At 53.2% G+C, this 21,377-nt stretch overlaps 1 protein-coding gene across 17 annotated transcripts in view; it reads left to right on the forward strand.

The window, feature by feature from the left end:
• Window positions 1-21,333, forward strand: part of TANGO6 (transport and golgi organization 6 homolog) — a 94,827-nt gene extending 73,494 nt beyond the window's left edge. For 14 of the 17 annotated variants that reach the window (XR_010592634.1, XM_065567397.1, XM_065567394.1 and 11 more), the window contains 3 exons: window positions 3,121-3,272; window positions 9,880-9,993; window positions 20,181-21,333. Coding sequence is in view for 15 of the 17 variants with exons in the window: in XM_065567397.1 (XP_065423469.1) it covers window positions 3,121-3,272; window positions 9,880-9,993; window positions 20,181-20,357 (443 nt within the window). In the remaining 2 variants the exon portion in view is untranslated. Of the gene's footprint in view, window positions 1-3,120; window positions 3,273-9,879; window positions 9,994-20,180 lie in introns of those variants that run through there. The other 3 variants (XM_042852047.2, XM_065567395.1, XR_010592633.1) reach the window with 2 other exon arrangements.
• Window positions 21,334-21,377: the final 44 nt, after the last annotated feature.

Consider the following 21,377-nt stretch of genomic DNA (forward strand, 5'->3'; position numbering starts at 1 on the left):
ACCGGCTGGTGTTGTCACTGGCTTTAGCAAGAGAGAGCCATAGTAATTCGCTTTCCCTCAATGGCATGGGCCTTTCAGTGCAAGGCCAGGGCAATGCCAGCCTACCATTGCTGACCAGGGCAGCGAAAACCCTACACGGTTACCTCCAGGGGTATCGACCTCTTTGCTGCATGGTACAGTGTGTGAATTCCAGAACAAAGAACATAGCATTCTTTTATTTATTATTTGTATTAGCGTAGTGCCTAGGGACCCCGGTCCTGGACCAAGACCCTTTTGTGCTAGGCACTGTACAGACACAAAATAAAGAGCTGACAGTCCTAAGTATAAGACAAGAGAAACAGATGAAGACAGAATCAGGGAAATACAAGGAGACAGTGCTGATCAGCATGACCGGTGTCGTCTCAGCACATCCAGCAGCCGACCCATTGTCAAGTGTTTGTAGATGTGCCAGCAAAGGAGAGTTTTAAGGAGTGATTTGAAGGGGGATCATGAAGTAGCTTTGCAATGTTTCCAGGGAGCTCCTCCAAAATGTGAGAGGCAGAATGAGACAGCACGAAGGGGCTTGTTTGAAAATGTAATGGACAGAGAAAATGTTACAGATGGCCAACCATGTAGTGCGAGGGCACAATTGCTTTAGTTTATGGTGTTCCCAGAACTCTGCAGTGGTGTTAACCCTACTAGTAACTGGCTGAAGTCTGTCTGTAGAATTGGAGGATGCCAGTGAGCAGTCCAGGCTGTGTGACCTTGATACAACTGTGACGGGTTGGATCACAGAGACCCCCTTGGGACTGCCACCTGATGTGCTGAGACTACCTCTATGTCTGTTTTCAGGCAGCTTGGGACTTCAGTATCCTGTCTTGTTGAGCCAGACATGCTAGCCTGCTGCAAACACAGACCCAGGTCTGAACCATGTCCCCCAAAGGCTGCAGACTTAACTGAAAATGGCTTAGAAAGTGCTCCTGTCTCTAGCACCCAGACACCCAGTTCCCAATGGTATCCAGACCCCCAAATAAATCCATTTTACTCTGTATAAAGCTTATACAGGGTAAACTCATAAATTGTTCGCCCTCTATAACACTGATAGAGAGAGATGTACAGCTGTTTGCTCCCCCAGGAATTAATTACTTGCTTTGGGTTAATTAATAAGCAAAAAGTGATTTTATTAAATATAAAAAGTAAGATGTAAGTGGTTCCAAGTAGTAACAGACAGAACAAAGTAAATTACCAAGCAAAATAAAACAAAAACACGCAAGTCTAAGCCTAAATACAGTAGGAAACTAAATACAGGTAAATCTCACCCTCAGAGATGTTCCAATAAGCTTCTTTCACAGACTAGACTCCTTCCTAGTCTGGGTCCAGCAATCACTCACACCCCCGTAGTTACTGTCCTTTGTTCCAGCTTCTTTCAAGCATCTCTTTGGGGTGGAGAGGCTATCTTTGAGCCAGCTGAAGACAAAATGGAGGGGTTTCCGGGGCCTTTTATATTCTTTCTCTTGTGGGCGGAAACCCCTTTGTTCTCTTATGCAAAATCACAGTAACAAGATGGAGTCTGTAGCCACCTGGGCAAGTCTCATGTCTATGAATGATTCCGCTTTTTGCAGGCCAACACCATTGTTTACATGTTAGTTTGAACATTCCCAAGAAAGCTCAGATGTGGATTGGCGTCTCCCAAAGTCCATTGCTAGTTAAGTACTCCCAATTACTTGAATAACCCCTTCACACTATGTTGACCAAATCTGCCTTATGTGCTTCCTACAGCAAACACTTTAAATACAAGCATAGAGCCAACGCTCATAACTTCAGATATAAAAATGATACATGCCTACAAATAGGATGAATATATTCAGTAGATCATAACCTTTGCAAAGATCTGTTACATGGCATATCTAGCATAAAACATATTCCAGTTATGTCAGATTTACACTCAAAGCATATTTCTATAAAGCATTATGGGTTGCAACATCACAATAACACGCTGTGTTCTGCGCTGCTGTCTGAACTGGGAGGGAATCACTTTGACTCCAAAGAGAGGTGAAGTTAAGCATGACTTGGAAATGCATTGAGAAGCGCTCTTAAGAACACCCCACCTCTGGTCCTCTGTTACCGAAGCCAGTCCTTGGTACAAGCCATCTGCTGTTCAGAACTGGAGAATGCGTGGGCTTATGGAGAATGTGGCTGGCTTATGTCTGGCAGCAAAGTCCGGGTTTATCCTGCCTATTGTAATAGTGGATGTTCTTCTTGTTCATAGAAATGTTAAATCTTTGTGTGACTGCTGCTGAGCCTGTGGTATCTTGTGGCAGCTAGTCCTGCACGATAACTGTGCTTGGCACATTTTTTATTAAAAAAAACCTTTTTATCAGCTTTAAATTTTGGTGTGTTTCAGCTGTGTGCGTCCCCTTGCCCTCGTAGTATGAAGGACTAGACAACAGTGCCCACTTTGTCCACTCTGAACCATTCATTCTTCTTTGAGTGATTGCTCATGCACATTCCAATAGGTGTGCGCACACTGCATGCATGATCGTCGGAAGGTTTTTCCCCTAGCGGTACCCATCGGGTCGGCTGCGGAGCCCCCTGGAGTGGCACCTTCATGGCAGTGTCTCTAGGTCCCTGCCGACCCGCCACCTGCTCAGTTCCTTCGTACTGCCCGTGACAATCGTTGGAGCAGCTCAGGCTCTTGCATTCACAAGTACCTACCTAGTGGTTCCCCTTTTCTTAGTTGTAAATAGTTTCACAGCGTTATAGTTACAGTAGTTTGTAGTTTCATAGTTAGCTACGCTTAGTTTGGGGGGTCGTTTTCCCCAGACACCGGGGCAGGCCTCTGTCGCAGGGGTTTAAGTCATGTGAGAGGTGTGCGAAACCTATGCCCAGAGGCGACGCTGCTTGTCTTAAGTGCCTGGGAGAAGGTCATCAGACAGACAAGTGCTCAATTTGCAGGCGCTTTAGACCCAGGACTATCGTTTGAAGCGTCTCCTGATGGAGTCGGCCCTCAGCCGGTACTGGAAATGGCACTGGCTGAGAACACGCGCTGCAGAGTGAAAGCCCCAGACGCCTTTAAACTATTTGCTTTTGAAACCTGTCAAATCTCCTGAAACCTGTGCTTTCTTCTTCTCTCTCCTGCAGGGGACATGAGCTGCCAGTACAGAGCTCCTCTGATTCATGCCTTCCTGAGAGGAGCAAGAGACCCGGATAGCACCCTGAGGGCTAGCAGTCTGTCCAACTTGGGGGAGCTGTGTCAGAGACTTCACTTCCAGCTGGGCTCCGTGGTTCAGGAGGTATCGACACTGTACATCTCCCCTATATAATAGACACGTTAGCTGTATCTGTTGCCACTGGAGAGCAGCCTTAATGACACCAGGACAGGTGCCTTCCTGCCGACCCCTCTCCCACAGAGTGGAGGCCTGGGATCGGTGGAGGAGGAGCCTTCCTAGGGCTGCTGCATATCTTGCAGGTGCGTTTTTAGGTTCCTAGTCTTAGAAACAGTTTGTGCTGGCTGAGATGGGAATGAGGAGGCCTGTTTATACCCTGAGAGCAGTATGTCCTTTGAATGCAGGTCTTCGGGAGCTCCCATTTCTGTCTGTTTATATATTATACATGCAAAAGAATGTAAAGGTTGCAGAGTCAAGCACTCAGGTTAAGAAATGCCAGAATCAAGGTTGCCTGTAACCTTGATTTGGCCCCCTTGTATGTATGCATTATAACATAGTCTTTAATTAGGTGACCCCATGCTGCTGTTTCCATAGGACCCTGCCTCATTCAGTGCATGGGATGGATGGTGCATGCTGAATGAGCAGCTATTCGAGATTGTTTTATCCTCATTGTCTGGTGTGTGACTCCAGGTCCTATTTACTGCATGCTGTTCAAGTCCGGTTCTGAATACAGAATACAGCTCACCCTCTGAGTCCCAGTTCCCAGTCTCCCTCCCTTGGCGCCTCATCCCAGTCTCCCACCCCTGACACCGTGTCTAATTTCAGTTTTCTCCCTACCCCTTTCCCCCTCTCCTGGTCCCCAGTGTCTTCCCCCACAGTTCCCAGTCACTCTTCCTTGACTCTTCACCTCAGTCTCGTTTCTCCCTCCCCCCCCGACTCCTTGCCTAGCCAGTCCTAGTCATCCCTGCCCCTAGATTCCTTGTCTAATCTGTCTTCCACTCACCTGTTTTCCCACTCCCCAGTTCCCAGTCTTGCCCCCTCTGCTGCCCCTCTCACATGTTCAGCTCTTGTTCCCTCTGCATTCAAGTCAGGCAGCTTCCTCCTCCAGCCTGCCTGGCAGGTGGATCATTGGAAACACAGGAGAGAGTCTCCCTGTCAGTCTGGTACCCAGCACCACAGTGCTCCCCGGCAGCTGGGAACAACAGTTACTGGGAAAGTCCTGTTCAGCCTCTGTGGCCCTGAACTGGAGCATGCTCAGTGCAGACAGAATCTTCAGAGCATGTGCAAACTGAGCATTTCCAGTGGCCTGTCACTTTACCAAATCTGGGCGGCATTTCACAGGAACAGCAGCGTGCCCAGCTCTGCCACTGGGTGAAGCCACCATCCCTGCCCTGTTTCAAGCCCTTGCTGTCAGACGTGGAGGCAATATAGCTTCTCAATTAAACAACGGAAAGAATATTTTAAACATGGGCAAAACAATGTATTTTTCCCTAATCTTGTTCTCTGAATCAGCTGAACCATTTTTGTTGGTACTTTAATTCAGTCTGAGGCAGACCCCTGGCATGGAAAATTTCAGCCCAAATAGTTAGTTTGGCAACTGAAAACAGGGTCTTATAATGGGAAGTGTCAGACTACCAGCCCTGCCTCTAATAATTTCACTGTAGTACAAGACCTTAAAGCATATTTTGTACCTGCTACAGGCACCTCCTCCCAGTTAATAGCATCTCATTATGCTTTTCGTTGCTGCAAAAGAGGAGAATTCAGTGCCAGTTTGATCCTAGTGGCTGGGGTGCTGCAGTCTGTGCACTTTGATGAAAGGCTTTAGGCAAGGTGCGTTTATATCAGAGGCACAACAAAGGTGGAGTTTCCCCAGCTGCTGTTCTCCCTTGAAGTTTTTTCAGGGCCAGAGGTGAGTTTCTCGTTTTTCCCTGGCTGATTGTAACTGTTTGGTGTGTTGGAGGCAGTGAACCTGCTACTCTGGCACTAAACCCAGGAACACCGTGTCACTCACTCAGCCATGACCGCTGCCGAGGCCCAGAAGACTGTGCTTGTACAGCCAGTGTGTCTGCAAACAGGCCATTCCCAGAGCTGTTCCCTTCCCACACATCACTCCTTTCTCTGGAAGGCACGTGCCGTCCAGGTGTGTGCATGGTCCAGGGCTTTAATTGTTTAGGAACAAACAAACCAACAATGGCCTCTCTGTAGGCAGGTGTGAAGAACACTTTCACACAGATCAAGTAGTGAACTGGCAAATGTCATTCCACGTTAGCACCCTTTGCACACGAGGATCGGGGGAGCTGTGGGTTTCCTTCCCTTCCCATTTGCCGTCACCAGCCCTCACCGCCCTTCCAGTTGTGCTCTCACACCTCTGTGGTAACTGGATTAGTCACGTACATGAAAATAACATTAAATATTTTGCTCGTGTGTTTCTCACTGTATCCAGCTGCTAGTCTTTATTATATTGGAGTAGAAGAGCCAGCCCCATGTGACCAGACAGCTGTATACTCCTTTCCCCCTCCCTCGTTTGGGAACTGCTACACTAGAGACTGTAAGCTCTTTGGGGCAGGGACCATGTGTTTGTACAGTGCCTAGCACCATGGGTCCTTTCTCCATGACTGGGTCCCAAGGCGCTGTGGTAATATAAATAACAGAGCCATGTTCCTGCAGCTTAGAGCCCCGTGACTAGCTCCGTGGACAAGAGATGAGGACATTGGGTGCAGCTCTGTAGCAGTTCCGTTGCCTGCTCAGCAGTGTCCATGAGGTGCCCTCTCTGACCACAGGGCTCAGGCGTGTTTGGCAGCCCAGTGATGCCACGGCCTTCCCAGAGAGATAGTGAGGGTGGGCCTGGCAACCAGCCGGGATCCCAGGGATCAACCTCATTTGCATAAAAGCGAAGCTCCCTGGTGCCTTTGCTGAAATGGAAGTGTTGCCCATCAAGCCCGTGCCATGCTCCAGCCTCTCCTCCCCTTCACACACATTCTTTGCATCCAGCATCTCCATATTAAAGGCCAGGGCACCTGTCCGGGATGATACTGAGCTGAGCTGTAGTCTCCCAGGGTGCTGAGAACTAGGAATCTCTCCTCCTCGTGGCCTATACCATGTGCTGATGCTGCTTTACCTACTCGGAAGCTGAGGTGCCTGGAATAGTGCACTGCAGTCTTCAGGGCCTCTTCTCCCAAGGCATTGTGTTGGGCTGACAGAAATGAATGTGATTTAGAACCACCACCCAGGAGCAGGGAGGGGCCATATCATTGTGAGCCGCTCCGGTACTATGGCGACGAGTGCTGTGGAAATGCTGATGAATGAGCCCACCTGGCAGGGCACCGTCAGCCCCACATGGTCAGTGGCACGCGCTGTAGGTTTCCACAGAGACGTGTCAGCGCAGTCACTAGGCAGCGCCGGGTTTACAGAGATGGGGCCTGCAGTAATGCTCCTTTGAATGAGCAGACTGTTAATGAGTTTAAAAGCGATAGACATCAGGCATGCGGAGATCAGCACCATCCCCGCTGAGTGAGCAGAAGGATGTGGCTGAGGCAGGCAGAGGTGTGAGCACATGCCAGAGGACAAGAGGTCACCTCTGTTCCGTGCCCAGTTGGTCTGATCCCTTTTCAGACCCGAAGGCAGGTGGAAGTGCTGCAGAGAAGGGGGAAGCACTGCTGCAGACGCGGGAGGCTCTCTACAATCCCCTCTGCTCGTGAGTTGCTTTCCAGCACGGGCTCTTCCTAGGGATTGGCTGGGTTGGTGCCAGCCTGCGTGAATTCTGGATGTAAGTGTAAGGGCTGGGAGCAGTGCGGAGACACCAAGTTTAGGCTGGGGGCCGGAGCATTCCCACAGTGCTCGAAGAAGCTGCTTTTCCAGGGTTTCTGTAGAAATACACCCTGTGAGCTCGATGGTCCCATATGAACACCGTGTTGGCTTAAACCTGGGCTGTGCCTTCCCACACAGTGCTAGGCAGCAGGCTCCCATCTCCCCGCCAGCTTCAGAAGAATCACTGGGGCAGATAGTCCCTGGGCTGGGAAGCCGGGGGGATCTTGTTACTGTTCGGGTAGAGCTCCAGTCGTTCTGTGTTCAAGGTGGTCCAAGGATTGAAGGGCTGAGGAGCTCCGTCCAGAGATTGCACTAGGGCTGAGTCCTGCAGGGTCACAGCCCCCCACCCTGCCCCCCACTGGTGAGTGAGTGGGCACTATGAATGTGCCTGACAAGCTGTCAGAGCCCTACAATTGTGTGAGATTAGCGCAGGCCTGTTGTGGGTGCTTCCAGATCACTTTAAGCCCTGGCTCCAGCTCCATTCTTCCCTGAGCCCTTAGTCTCTGGCCTGAAGAAGTATGTGGACAGGTCTGGTGCAGTCCCTCTGCTGCTGCTGTGTAAGTCCCGTCTGGCTCTGCAGCAGGCATTGCAGCAGCCAGCCCCTCTGTGAGATGCACTCTCCAGGGTGCGGGGGGACTAGGCACTGTCCTTGAACAAATGGCTGATACTCTCATACTGATACGAATTGCTGATGCTCTTTTTCCATTCTGTTTGGAAATGGCGCCAACCAGCCACGGAAAGTGGAGCATGTCTGTTAATGTCAGGTCGTGCTTTGCAAAGCTGGGATCTACTGGAGGAGAACAGCTTTAGGCACAGGTGCAGTGTGCACTGGATGTTGGGGATTTGGGTCTGTCTCTGCCCCAAAGCGGGAGGCAGGTGGGTTAAAATCTCCCAGGAACTATTGCAGCACATGTGAGGAGGAAGGCAGGTCATGCTCCCAGGCATGATTCGAAACAAGAGCACACCTAGCGGGGCTATTGAGACACACCGGGTCGTGAACTGGGATGGGATTTGTAGGACTTTGCTGTTCAGCTCTCTGCTGGCCCACCTGTGCCCGTGAACTGCTGAGACAGTTTTCCCACCACTTGTTCACAGGCTGCTCTGATAAACCCTTCTTAGCCCATATGCTTCTGGGGGACCGGCTAGCGTCCGAGGCAAGCAGATGCATTGGTGTGGCTAGAAGCCGTGAGGTCAGCAGCCATGCCAAAGCAGAGTGCACGCAAGCAGCCGGCAAGCACGCCTTTCTGCAAGACCGTCAGAAAGATGTCATGAATATTTCCCTCCTGCTTCTGCTCACGCATCGATCTGGTAGTGACAGCGTTTGACAAGATGCCAACGCACCGCATGTCAGCTATTTCAGGAACATGCTAGCTGTGCGAACTCTCCCTGCTGTTCCTGATTATCTAATTAGGCTCTTTCAACTCTGCCTGCCTGTTAACAGCAGAGCAACACGCAGTCTGCACGGCGAATCCCTGTGCCAGTGAAGTGTCTCTCCTCCAGTTGGAGATTCACTCCTCTCTAAAGGAGTGGGCCAGGCCTGCCCAGGTTCTCTGCATGAGGCACTTTCCTTTTGGGCAACAGTTTCTGCTCACAGGTTTTTAGATGTAGCTGTTCCAGGAAGTCTCACTCAAGCAATTTGTGCCCCCCATTTCACCTACTTGATACCAGCGACACACCCTTTGGGCTGGTCAGTCTGTATTACAGGCTCTTCGGGACCCGTTCTGGGTCATAATCATCTGCAGTGTCCGACAGGGGTTTTTAATAATAAAATACCCAGTGTTTACCTACGACCCATGATATCTGGCACTGCTGCTGAGAGCGCCGCCTCCTAGGGGAGGGAATGGCAGTACCATCCATTGGCCCAGAGATATGCAGACATCGTGGATGCCAATGCCCAAACAAGGGAATAGATGAACCAAATCAGTCTTGTGGCAGTGAGCAATTCAGAGGCCATGAGGTACCTAATAAATGCCTAGGCAAGTAGCATTCCTTCTCAACCCTTCTAAGGAGCGGGACTACGTGACTGGGCCGTGCTTAGAATCCTTTGTTATACAACAGCTTTCTCCTCACACAGTCTTTGCTGCTTTCCTGGGTCCTAGCTCAGCTTTGCAGCCCCCGTTGCCCTGACAACACAGGAGCAAAGCCCCTCCCAATCCATGGGGAGCCTAGAGGCATCTGCACATTTAATCAAATCTGCCTAAAGTTAGGTGCCCAAATCCACATTTAGGCCACAAATTGACCTATGTAAAGGTGCTAAATGAGCCGGCTCTCACTGAAGTCTCAGGAGCTCAGCACCTTTGAGAATTCGTCACTTTTATTTAGGAGTCTAACTTTAGGCACTTGGGTTTGAAAATGTAGAGAGCCAGCTTGAGAGGCCAGAGGTCTTCTGAAATTGTCAAGAGGATTTCCCCCCGTCCCATCCCCTGGAATCGCAGGCAATGGGACGTCATCCCCCACATCAGCAGGGAACGCTGAATGAGCAGCCCCATACCTCAGCTGGCAGAAAAGGCAGGAGAGCAGCATGACGTGGGGCTTCCCTTCTTTCCACTCCTGACACAGCCCCCTTTGCCTGCAGCTTCTGTAAAGACCCATGTCATGGGGTGCGCTCTAGCCTGCTGGGCCAGGCCTGCCTTGGTTTCCATGGGCTTGTTTCTGCCCCAAGTTCTCCTGCCCGCTCTGGAGCTGCAGGTGGGCAGGCCCTGGGGGCTGTTACTGTGGTGTTTTTCCTGCTGTGTGTACGCCATGCCTTTGTGGATCTGCATGTTACGATCACTGATACGTTTTCCACGTCACGTGTGGGTGTACTGATGGGTTCCTGACTGCACCCCCGCCCAGTCCAGCCCAGCGACACTGCGGTGGGGACGATGGAGTGTGGCAAAGGCGCTGCATACACTAACAAAGTTCTCGCCCCGGTTCGCCCTGCCAGGTGACCTCCTGTTTGACAGCTGTAGTTAAGACAGACAGCGAGGCTGAAGTCCGAAGAGCTGCCGTCCATGTGGTGGTGGTGCTGCTCCGTGGGCTCAGTGAGAAAGCGACTGAGGTAAGCCTCCCTCCCTGCCCCCAGCAGTGCCACAGGTACCTCCATGCAACCTCTTCGCAGACTGACCCTCACGCATTATCCCTGGAGCCTACAGTCAACACACTGGCTCCTGCCACAGAGCAAGGAAACTCCCAAGTGTCTCCAGACCCAGGGGTCCTGCCCACTACACCCATCCCAAGCCTGGCGAGCATAATGTGCTCTCAGACAGCAACTTACTGAACTCTCTGGGGATCTCTGACGTGATCTCCAGATAGCAGCAGTTCAGGCTCTGATTGTGTGCGTTGAGTCACGGGGAAGGGTTACGAGAAACATTTCCTCTAGATGTTGCAGGCAGTAAAACCCAAGGTGTGGCTCTTGGGAGCCTAATAACTCATAAGGTAAACTTCCATGTCTAGGCAAAAGCTAATGAAAGCGTAACGGTGAGCTAGGAATTCATTTCCCCTGCAGGGATTCCTGCCTAGCTCCTGTGCCGAGCTCTAAGATTAGTGCACGACGGTGTCTCCTCTTACTGTCTGTGTGCGCCAGTCCCCAGCGGTGAGATCCCCGGGAGTTCTAGAAATCATGAGCCCTCTGTCCTGGTTCCTAATGCACAGACCTGTTCAGGAGTCACCAGCATGGATGTGGTGAAATATTAAGAGAACTGTAATTCCCCTAAAAGCCAGACTTCCTCCACTTCCCAGCACCCACTGTTAATGTTCTGCATTAACACTGATCCCAGCTTCCTCGCTTCCACGGCAGCTCCTGTGTATTGGCCGTTCCCCAGAGTGGCTTTAGCAGGGGCTTCTGCAACAGTGACTGCCTTCCTTGGGAGAGATGAAGAGCAACCTCTCTACATTACTGTAGCAAAGGCTGTCGTCCTGCCATGGCCAGAGCTTTCGCTCCCATCTCTGACTCAGTGCTATTACTGACCTACGAGAGCACCCAGGCCATGCTGCTAGCCCCGGGCTGCTCTGTTCCTTTGCCCTGCTCTTCCATGTGTTTGCAGAGAGTGGGAGAGAGCAAAGCTGCCAAAGCTACAGCGTCTGGTGTCCACTGCCTATAAAAAGCCCGTCCTGTTGACGGTGACAGCGCTTGGGGCTGGGCCGGCACAGCCAGGGATAGATTCGTCCTCTGGGGAAGTTTCCTCTGGCATTGCTGTGGCTGAGGTGGTGCTGGGAGGCTGTCAGCTGGAGAAGCCCACACGCAGCCCAGCACGCAGGGGGTGGTTCAGGGACTAGAAGATGTGGACACTATTGGATTCAGCCTCCGTGTAGTGCTTCAGTGGGGATCCAGGGTCCCCATTTGTCCAAGCAGGCGGTGCACTGGGAAAGTCACCCTCTTAGGCCAAGAGGTCATTGGCTCTCTCCATAAAATTGCCTGGACAGACGGAGCAGTGTGACCTCTGGATGAGGTGTCAAAGGGTTAGATAGGAACAGAGGGTCCTGTGGCACCTTTAAGACTAACAGAAGTACTGGGAGCATAAGCTTTTGTGGGTAAGAACCTCAGTCTTAAAGGTGCCACAGGACCCTCTGTTGCTTTTTACAGATTCAGACTAACACGGCTACCCCTCTGATAAAGGGTTAGTGTGTGACTCCAATCCCATGTGACCCCAGGGCCTGAATGTTACAATGGCTTAATGCCTGTGTAGGCAGCAGGTCCGACCCGGAACCACCCGCCTCAGAGCAGCCATGTCGGCGCTGGTTACTTCTTCCGAAGGCCCTGGCTGGGGTCAGGAGCAGGCCCAGCCCCTGGAGAAGGGGAGACACTGCCCAGAATGGGCAGCACTTGCTATCCACGGGAGCTCCCCAGATCCCTCCACTGCTTCCTGGGCTGAGGTTTGCTCTCTGTGCATGGATCTCTATTACAGCAGGCTGCATGCAGGGGGAGGTCTCAGCCAGCCGGGGAGTCTGCAGAGCGCCAGTGAGCCCTCACCCATGGGAGAGACGGTGGTGACTGCCTCTCCCTGGATGAAAGCCCAGCTCTTTATCACACGCTAGAAAAGCCTGTGTGTGGAATGACCCAGCCACTCCGCCAAAGATGTCAGAGCAGGGTTGGTTCTTCACTGAATCATAGAATATCAGAGTTGGAAGGGACCTCAAGAGGTCATCTAGTCCAACCCCCTGCTCAAAGCAGGACCAATTCCCAGCTAAATCATCCCAGCCAGGGCTTTGTCAAGCCGGGCCTTAAAAACCTCCAAGGAAGGAGACTCCACCACTTCCCTAGGTAACGCATTCCAGTGTTTCACCATCCTCCTAGTGAAATAGTTTTTCCTGATATCCAACCTGGACCTCCCCCACTGCAACTTGAGACCATTGCTTCTTGTTCTGTCATCTACCACCACTGAGAACAGCCGAGCTCCATCCTCTTTGGAACCCCCCTTCAGGTAGTTGAAGGCTGCTATCAAATCCCCCCTCATTCTTCTCTTCTGGAGACTAAACAATCCCAGTTCCCTCAGCCTCTCCTCATAAGTCATGTGCTCCAGACCCCTAATCATTTTTGTTGCCCTCTGCTGGACTCTTTCCAATTTTTCCACATCCTTCTTGTAGTGTGGGGCCCAAAACTGGACACAGTATTCCAGATGAGGCCTCACCAATGTCGAATAAAGGGGAACGATCACGTTCCTCGATCTGCTGGCAGTGCCCCTACTTATACAGCCCAAAATGCCGTTAGCCTTCTTGGCAACAAGAGCACACTGACTCATATCCAGCTTCTCGTCTACTGTGACCCCTAGGTCCTTTTCTGCAGAACTGCTACCTAGCCATTCGGTCCCTAGTCTGTAGCAGTGCATGGGATTCTTCCGCCCTAAGTGCAGGACTCTGCACTTGTCCTTGTTGAACCTCATCAGGTTTTTTTCGGCCCAATCCTCTAATTTGTCTAGGTCCCTCTGTATCCGATCCCTACCCTCTAGTGTATCTACCACGCCTCCTAGTTTAGTGTCATCTGCAAACTTGCTGAGAGTGCAGTCCACACCATCCTCCAGATCATTAATAAAGATATTAAACAAAACCGGCCCCAGGACCGACCCTTGGGGCACTTCGCTTGAAACCGGCTGCCAACTAGACATGGAGCCATTGATCACTACCCGTTGAGCCCGACGATCTAGCCAACTTTCTATCCACCTTATAGTCCATTCATCCAGCCCATACTTCTTTAACTTGGCGGCAAGAATACTGTGGGAGACCGTATCAAAAGCTTTGCTAAAGTCAAGGAATAACACATCCACTGCTTTCCCCTCATCCACAGAGCCAGTTATCTCATCATAGAAGGCAATTAGGTTAGTCAGGCACGACTTCCCCTTGGTGAATCCATGCTGACTGTTCCTGATCACTTTCCTCTCCTCTGGTGATGCTGAACTTTCAGCTAGTTTATCCCCTTTGAACTGTGCTTCTGTGAAGTCAGGAGCTGTCTGAGCCAAGCTCCATCCCTGTAATAACATACACACGACCCTCTTGGGCACTTCAGTGTGCAGCAGAGAGCCATGCTGCCCTTCCTTGCTGTCTGCCATGGCCCCTTGGATTCTTCTCTCGCAGTGGGTTTGTAGCCATAAAATCCTGCTGGGTAGTGCCAAGCTGCTCTGTACCGCCTCCTGCATGTGGGACCCTGTGGGGAGGGCTCACGGGATCAGTGTGAGAAGGACCTGCTAACGACGTGCGATACAGCGAGTACTGGGAGTCGTGCCCCCAGAAATGGCTCGGTCCTGCTGAGTGAGCCAGCCCTGTAGGAGTGGCAGTAGGCGTGTTACACAACAGAACTGGCCTGGGCAGAGGTGAGGCGTGGCCAGTGTACAGTCCCCTTATCGTGCTGAGTTTACAGTGCAGCTCCCTTGTCACGCTGAGAGCTGGCTCTTCTGGCCGCCACAAGGAAAAACAGAGAATTAAGAACATAAGGTCGGCCATACTGGGGCAGACCAATGGTCCATCTAGCCCGTTATCCTGTCTGACAGTGACTAGTGCCTGATGCTTCAGAGGGAATCTACAGAACACGGCAGTGTTGAGTGATCCATCCCCGTTGTCCAGTCCCAGCTTCTGTACTTTCCACCACCTGCACTTCTGTATTTAAGAGAGTGACAGCAGATCCCACGCCAATGGCATGTGGATCCGGTGCAGTGCTGGTACCCCAGGCAGGTTGTCAGTGCAGCCCTTTGTGGGGCAGTCAGAGCACCCCAGACCAGTGCGCTGTCGGGGGGGGGTATCACACAGCGCAGCACTGTAAAGGCTGATGCGGTAATATGTCAAATCTGGGCCGTGTCTCTCTGGGTTCACTAGAAATCCCACGTCATTAATGTTTTGGTGGCAAAGAGCAGATCCCATCTGGGAAGCTGCATGTTGTCTGCTGCTCTTACACCAGCACATTGGACAACGTGCACTGGTGGCAGCAGCTCTTCCGTCACGGTCCGGTCCAGCCCAGCAGCGGGTCTAAACCACGACGGCTCCTGGCTGCAGAGAGCACTTGGGCAACGGGACCAGATCTGAGGCCTGGCTCCAGAGTCTGCTCCTTGGCTGCTGCTGCTGGGGATGGGAGGGGCTCTGCCTTTGCAAGCAGCAGCTTCCTAAGCGGGTGTCTCCCTGCAGGTCCCTGTAGCTCACACCCAGAGAAGGGGGAAAGCAATCCAAGCCATGTGCAGCCCCCGTTCCTCACACCCCGCACGTGCTGCACTCGCTGCCTAGGCTAGAAGAATTACTCCGGCTGTCTGAGTGAAGACTGTGCTACTGTCCTAGATTCACCTCCCTGTGCAGCCTGAGCTGCCCAGCACCTTCCTGCCTTTTGTTGTCTTATGACTCCCCCCACCCCCAAAGTTGTTTGAACACCGTTTTGAGCGGGTGTTGACACAGGCTGCAGAACGGGCTATCGGCTGATCCAGCCTGTTTCCTTCGCAGAGCTATTCCCCCAGTAAGTGCTCCACATATAGACAGAGGTTCACTGTAGTGCACAAATGAAAAGAACATTTATATGAGGATGACTCACATCCAGGTTAATTTTATTCCTCTGGAAACGTTCAAAGACCGTCATCAAGGTCCTTGATAGGCAGAAAACAAATGGACACAGCCCCCCTGCCCTGGGCACTGCCTACTTCTGCTCCTCCCCACTAACCGTCTGCTCTAACCTTTCTGCTTCCCCCACCTCCACAAGACAGCGTGTGGCAGCAGCAGGCTGCCCTACGGGGACTGGCACTCACTGCTGCAGGCTCTCAGAGCATTGAGTATTGTCGCAGTTCTTGCTGGGAATGGACCACCACCTCCCCTGGGGCTCTCAGCAGCTAGGGCAGGTTTGCAGTGGCTGATACCATTGACCAGAGATTGAGAGCATCACAATCTCAACTGTATTACAGCAGCTACATTTGCTTTACCGCTACCTGTCACTCAGGCAGTTTCCCAGTGTGTTTTGGCTGTGTATTCATCTGCTCTGTGGGTGGTTAATATGCTTCTCTCTGGAACCTGGAAGGTAGAGAGCTGGGGCTGACTGGGATGCTTACTTGCATTCCTACTGCAGGTTTGTCTGTATCCACCTCTGCCTAGTAGGTGTCTGATAATTTCTCCTCTTGCTAGCTGCTTACAGGGAAAAGGAGCTGCTCTTTGTCCCTCCACCCCCACAAGAGCATCTGCGAGTGGGGACAGATTTCTATAGCTTTCCCCCTCCCTGAGCCTCCATTTTTGGTTCTCTCTCAGTGAGAGTGAATAGTACCAGCGTCTGCTTCTACTGTTGCCCATATGTAGTTTTCTCCTGCAGCAGAGTGAAACTGACATTCTTATTTGCACTGCTGGCTACAGAATTCTGGATAGCAGCAGTGAAACTGACCAGCGTGGAGTTAATCTCTTCTGCTACAGTATAGGATAGCTGTGAGCTGCAGCAGAGGCACTGGAGCTGTCTGCATTCTCAGGAAGTTGACACTGCATTGCTTTACATTCAGTTCATATTTCCAAGGCTTTTCCCTCTCCCTCAGCCAAGGATTAGAGTTAGCAACTTTTGCAAGGGAATATTACTTTCTAAAGAAATTGAAGATTTACACACACACACACCCCTACCTGTGCCCAGTCACATTCCAGTGAATGCTTCCCACTTGTCATGGGTAAGTTGATGTGTCCAGTCCTGGTTATCTGTCCCAGTGTAGCCAGATGTCAGTTTCTCTGGGGGGGAGTGTTGTCCCTTCATTTCTTCCCTGATGTTTGGCTGCTTGTGAGGTTTTATTCCTGGGTGAACAACATGCTATATAAAATTTATTATATGGCAATTTACCAGGAGGATTCCAGTGAAGTTGCTGTACCTGAACAAGCTGCTGGTTACCATCCCAGTGCAGCGCAATGCCTGTTGAATGACTGTAACGTCAGTTGGTGGCTGGGGTACAAATTACTGAGGTAGCCTGCTGAATTTAGGGAGGCATGTGGCCTAGTGGACTGAGCACAGGATCGGGAGTCAGGAACTCCTGAGTTCTAATCCCCCTTCTGTCCCTGACTTGCTATGGGGTCTCTGTCTGTTTCCCCATTTGTGAAATGGAGGGTTCCAAGAATTCCAACGTAAGCAAATTTCCATAAGGGCCTCACCCTTCCCACCTCCCTCCAAAATACAAACATTTAGAAAGCCACCCCGAAATCCTGCGCTCAGCAGGTGCATGAGGCAGGATTATTGCTGCAAAGGGGGGTGGAGCGAGTCTGGCATGAAAAGTGCAGTAGGTGAAATTCCCCCCAAAAAGCAGTAGGTGGCGCTCATACAGGCTTGTGATGCCAGCTGCCCTTGGGATTAGTGCCCGCCCCATGCACAGCCAGGCGTGTGGTGGGGGACCCGGACAGGTCTTCAGGATGACGATTAGGTGCCCTGTCACATGTGTGAGTCAGTTTGATAAGACATGAACTGAATGGAGTACTGGGAATTCTAACGTATCGCATCCCGGAGAATCCAGGTCTACACAACAGCTTCCTCCCCCTTCAGCTGCAGGGCACCTAGAGACCCCTGGGCTGGGCTCACCTGTTGGAAACTGTGCCAGCGTTCCATTCACACTGCGCTGGAGCTTCGTAGCTGGGGGAGAGGGGTCCCGGGTCCTGCAAAGCTGTGCTCCTGGACGCTTGTGCGTGGGCAGCTGCATTCCTGGGGAGAAATGAGAGTGGCTCAGAGCTCTGCTGCTCAGGACTGGCGATAACAGCAGCCGCTTGGGCTTCATTCTCCAGGGTTCCCCATGTTGCGCTGGGAAGACCAGCAGCCGTGTGGTCCCACAGAAACACCAAATTCAAGGCTTGGATGCAGAGCGAAGTGGGGAAAGCCCAGGGGCTTGTACACCAGTGAGCCTGACTGGTAAAATCCCCTTTCCAAACCCACCCTCTGGCTGTGTATGTCCTTTCCAGCTGCCCCTCACTTCCTTCGCAGCACCTCTGCTGGGCAGGGCCTACAGCAGCCGCAGGTACCTGGAGTCTCCCCTTTCGGTACATTTTGTTGGCACCTGTTTCGCTGTGCATGGCAGAGGCACACCCTCCCTCTCATCTTCAGAGCCAACAGCTGAAACACCAGGCACTGGGGAAGGGAGGGCCGGGCTGGGCCGGGCCATTCAAAGTGTCTGGTTCTTTCAAGCCTCTTGATGAATAACTATGGCTCCGGTGAGAACCCAGGGACTTGCCTGTTTCTTCCCTTCCCCACAGGACACCTTCTTCCCTTATCTTGTGAACATGAGGGACTCTGCCTCCGTGTCAGGCCTTCCTGCCCATCCCTCTCCACAGCAAGGGGAGATGGCGCTGGTGGAAGGTCCATGTCATTTGTGTTGGAGACGGCAGTGCCCTGGGCTGTGTGTAAAACGAACCCTTCCGGTAGCACATTCTCAGCTGGCTGGCTCCCCACAAATAGTGCAGAAAGTCTGCCCCCCTCATGGCCTGGCCCCATGTGGCCAGGGACCCAGGCTGGGCGGTGCAGTGTCAGTTGCAGGTGACCTACAGGGATACACCTAGAGGGAGAGGTTTTGATAAGTTGCAGGTGGTCATGGAGCCTCTCACTCCAAGGAAGGCATCCAACCTTGTCTCTCTCTCCTTGGCCTCTCCTGCTGATTGCTGGATTCCCCTGCCAGGGGGGTGGAATTCCCCTGCTCGGAAGTTAGACTGAGGAAAGGGAAACTTGGCCCAGGATCCCGGTGGACAGCTGCCTATGTCATGGATAAAACATGTCAGGGCTACGTCTCGGAAAGCCGTGGGCATTGCCATGGGGGCATTCATGTAAATGCAGGGACTGAGGAATGGCCTTTTTATTCAGGGGCAAGGACTTCCCCGCTCTCCTTGCCAGTTATCTGGTGTTCCCAGCAGCAGAATTTGTTTGGGCGCCTTTCCTGTGTTAAAGGAAATGGTTCTCTTGCTCTTGGGAATTCCCAGAGCCGGGCTGGGATTGCGTTGCACATTGCCCTTGCTTGGGCCCTGCTAGAAGCGATGCCATTGGCAAGTTCTCTCCCACCCCTTGCTGTGCCATCGGGTAACCCAGTGAAGACAAGGGGGCGCAGGGGATAAAGCCTTTAGGTAAGCAAAGGGTGCAAAAGCCAAGGAGGGGAAGGGGATCATTTAGGGCAGGAGTTTTCTGGGTCGTGGAATGTCAGGCACTGGGTCGCAGCGGCTCTGGTCAGCACCACCGACCGGGCTGTTAAAAGTCCCGTCAGTGGTGCTTCCCGGCTAAGGCAGGCTGGTCCCTGCCTGTTCAAACATCGCGCTGCACCCTGGGAGCGGCCAGCAGCAGATCCGGCTCTTAGGCAGGGGTGCCATGGGTCTTCGCGCACTGCCCCTGCCTTGAGCACCAGCTCTGCGCTCCCATTGGCTGGTTCCCGGCCAATAGGAGCTGGGGGAGGGGTGCCTGCAGGCGAGCCCCTTCCAAACTTGAAGCCCCTTCCTGCATCCCAAACCCCTCATCCTTAGCCCAGAGCCCTGACCCCCTCCTGTACCCCAGCCCTGAGCCCCCCAAACCCCTCACCCCCTCCTGTACCCTAATCTCCTGCCCCAGCCCTGAGCCCCCCAAACTGCTAATCCCCAGCCCAGAGCCCTGACCCCCTTCCCTCCCCCAGCCCTGAACCCCCCCAAACCCCTCACCCCCTCCCATACCCCAATCTCCTGCCCCAGCCCTGAGCCCCCCCAAGCCCGTAATCCCCAGCCCAGAGCCCTGACCCCCTCCCCTCCCCCAGCCCTGAGCCCCCCCAAACCCCTCATCTCTGGCCCCACCCCAGAGCCTTGTGATCTGGCTGTCCAGCTGCAGGGGATTCGGATCCAGCTGGTCTGGACAAAGCAGTGATGCAGCCTGGGAAATGCAGGCACCAGTTCGGTCGGCCTTGGAGCTACACCTTGGTGTGTCAGGCCAGAGCCTGCGCTGCTCCCTGCGGCCTGGTGCCACTGTAGATGTGGTGCTGCGCATCACACAGCACTGTAGGAAGGTGTCCCTGGGTGTGAGCCAAGCCCACTGCTGCTGTCAGCCCACCCCGGGGGGCAGCCCCTTTCCATGACAAGCATGGTCACCAAGGCGTTAGCAGGCTCACTACCAAGGCAGGGAAGGACTTTGAGTTTTCAGGCATCTCTGGACTTTCATCTACCCCTGCCACTGCGAGCTGGGATTTTCTGACCCATATGCGCGTCCAGAAAGGCCTTTGCCCAAATCCCAGAGCTCTAGAATCTCTTGCTCCAAAGCTGGGAAAGCCTGGTTCTGTGCATCCCTTCCCCATGAACGTGCTCACACCCTTCTCTGGGCCCCGTCCCCCCCTCAGCCCGGCTGGATGTTCATGCAGCTCTCTGACCCGGGGGGGCAGCCTGGCTGCCTGCTGCAGCCGCCACTCCCACGGAGCAGCGCATCACATGGCAAGTGGGTTAGTAAGGGATGGACGCACCCAGCCAGACAACTTGGCTAATCTATACGTGCGTCTGTCCCTGAGCCGAGGTGCTAGGAACTGCCCCAGGGGAGAAAAGCCCCCACCTGCCTGTTTTAGGGGAACTCCAGCGGCTCAGCATCTGCTGTGGGGAGTGAGCACAGTTCAGTTTAGCTCTGGGTTTACGGAGGAGGGGCTGTATCATGGTCTCTCTCTGGCAGATAGGGAAACCGAGGCACGGAGGGGCAGGGATTTGCCCAAGTGATCCTACTGCTGTGATTTGCTGGGACTGGGCTGAGCCCGGGGTGCTGGACGGAAGGCGACAGGTCTGTGCCCAGTGGGGGACACTGGCTTATGGCTGTTCTGAATGTGGAGGTGCTGAGTGTCCGTCTCTCCCCAGGTTCTCAGGGACGTGCTGCGGGATCTCTACCGCCTGCTGAAGTCAGTGGTGGTTTCTGACCGTGATGAGGTCACAGTGCTTCATGCCCAGCTGGCCTTGGAGGAACTCGATGACATCATGAGGAGGTTCTTGTTCCCCCCCCAGACCCTAGAGAAGAAGCTTGTGGTCCTGCCGTAGCAAGACAGAGAGGCCAGCAGGGTCGAGTGCCCCCAGCACAACTTCCACAGCCCAGTCGCACCTGCTTGTCTGTGCCAGCGCGCCGTAGCCAGGAGAGACCAGGATTCCTGGGTCCCACGGCCTCGTCTCTCGTCCCCTTCTGCCTCCCGGTTTGCTGAGAGCAGTTAACACACTGAAGGATGTGCTTAGAATTCGGCTCCTGCCCCAGGCTGTGACTTGGGGCCTGCCAGCGTGTGTTCTGGCCTGTCTGCCTCGGCTAGAAATGAGGGTACGTGGAATCTGCAAGACCTCAGAAAGTCACAGTGAGGGCTCCTTGCCCGTTCAGACTGCAGCATTGCTTGGGGCCAGCACAGCTCACAGGGCCGAGCATACCAGGAACTCGTGCAGGGAGTCGCTTTCAACACCAAAACCAAACTTGTACTGAACCCAAACGCCGGGCAGGAAAAACCCCACCATTTGCTCTGCCCTCCGTTCATGTTTACCGGGACAGCTGCCAATGAAACCACCGGCCCGTCACAGCGAGGAGGCAGTGGCATCGGGGTGGCTCTGGTACAGGTACCTCCTAGAGGGTTCGACCGGCCTGCCAAGTGCAGAGTCTCCCCCACCCCCCCGCACCACACACACCATGTACTCAGACTGAGGGGACTCGCTGCTCAAAATGCAGAGACCTTATTAAAACGACAGCCCCTCTCCAGGCCCGTGGGACTGGCTCCTCGGCGAGTGGTGAAACGCAGGGACTGGAAATCCGCTCTCATCCACTCCCTGCATTTGACCTTCACTGGGGGCTCGCAGGCATTACCACTGTGCTGCAGGGCTGGGTTTAAAAATCCCCAAACAGCCCCCAGGAGCCGTCCACTGGGGTGCCTGGCGGGCGTGGGGTGTGTTTGACATTGTTTTTAACGATAGCTAAACTGTGAGCAACCTTGTCATGCCAGGGCCCCTCTGAGCTGGCTATAAAGGACCTCTGTTAATGTCACTCCGTGTAAAGTCAACCTGCGTGGGCAGAGGGAGGGGCACGGC

This window comes from Chrysemys picta, chromosome 14 (genome assembly GCF_011386835.1).
Source record: "Chrysemys picta bellii isolate R12L10 chromosome 14, ASM1138683v2, whole genome shotgun sequence".
NCBI lineage: Eukaryota > Metazoa > Chordata > Testudines > Emydidae > Chrysemys > Chrysemys picta.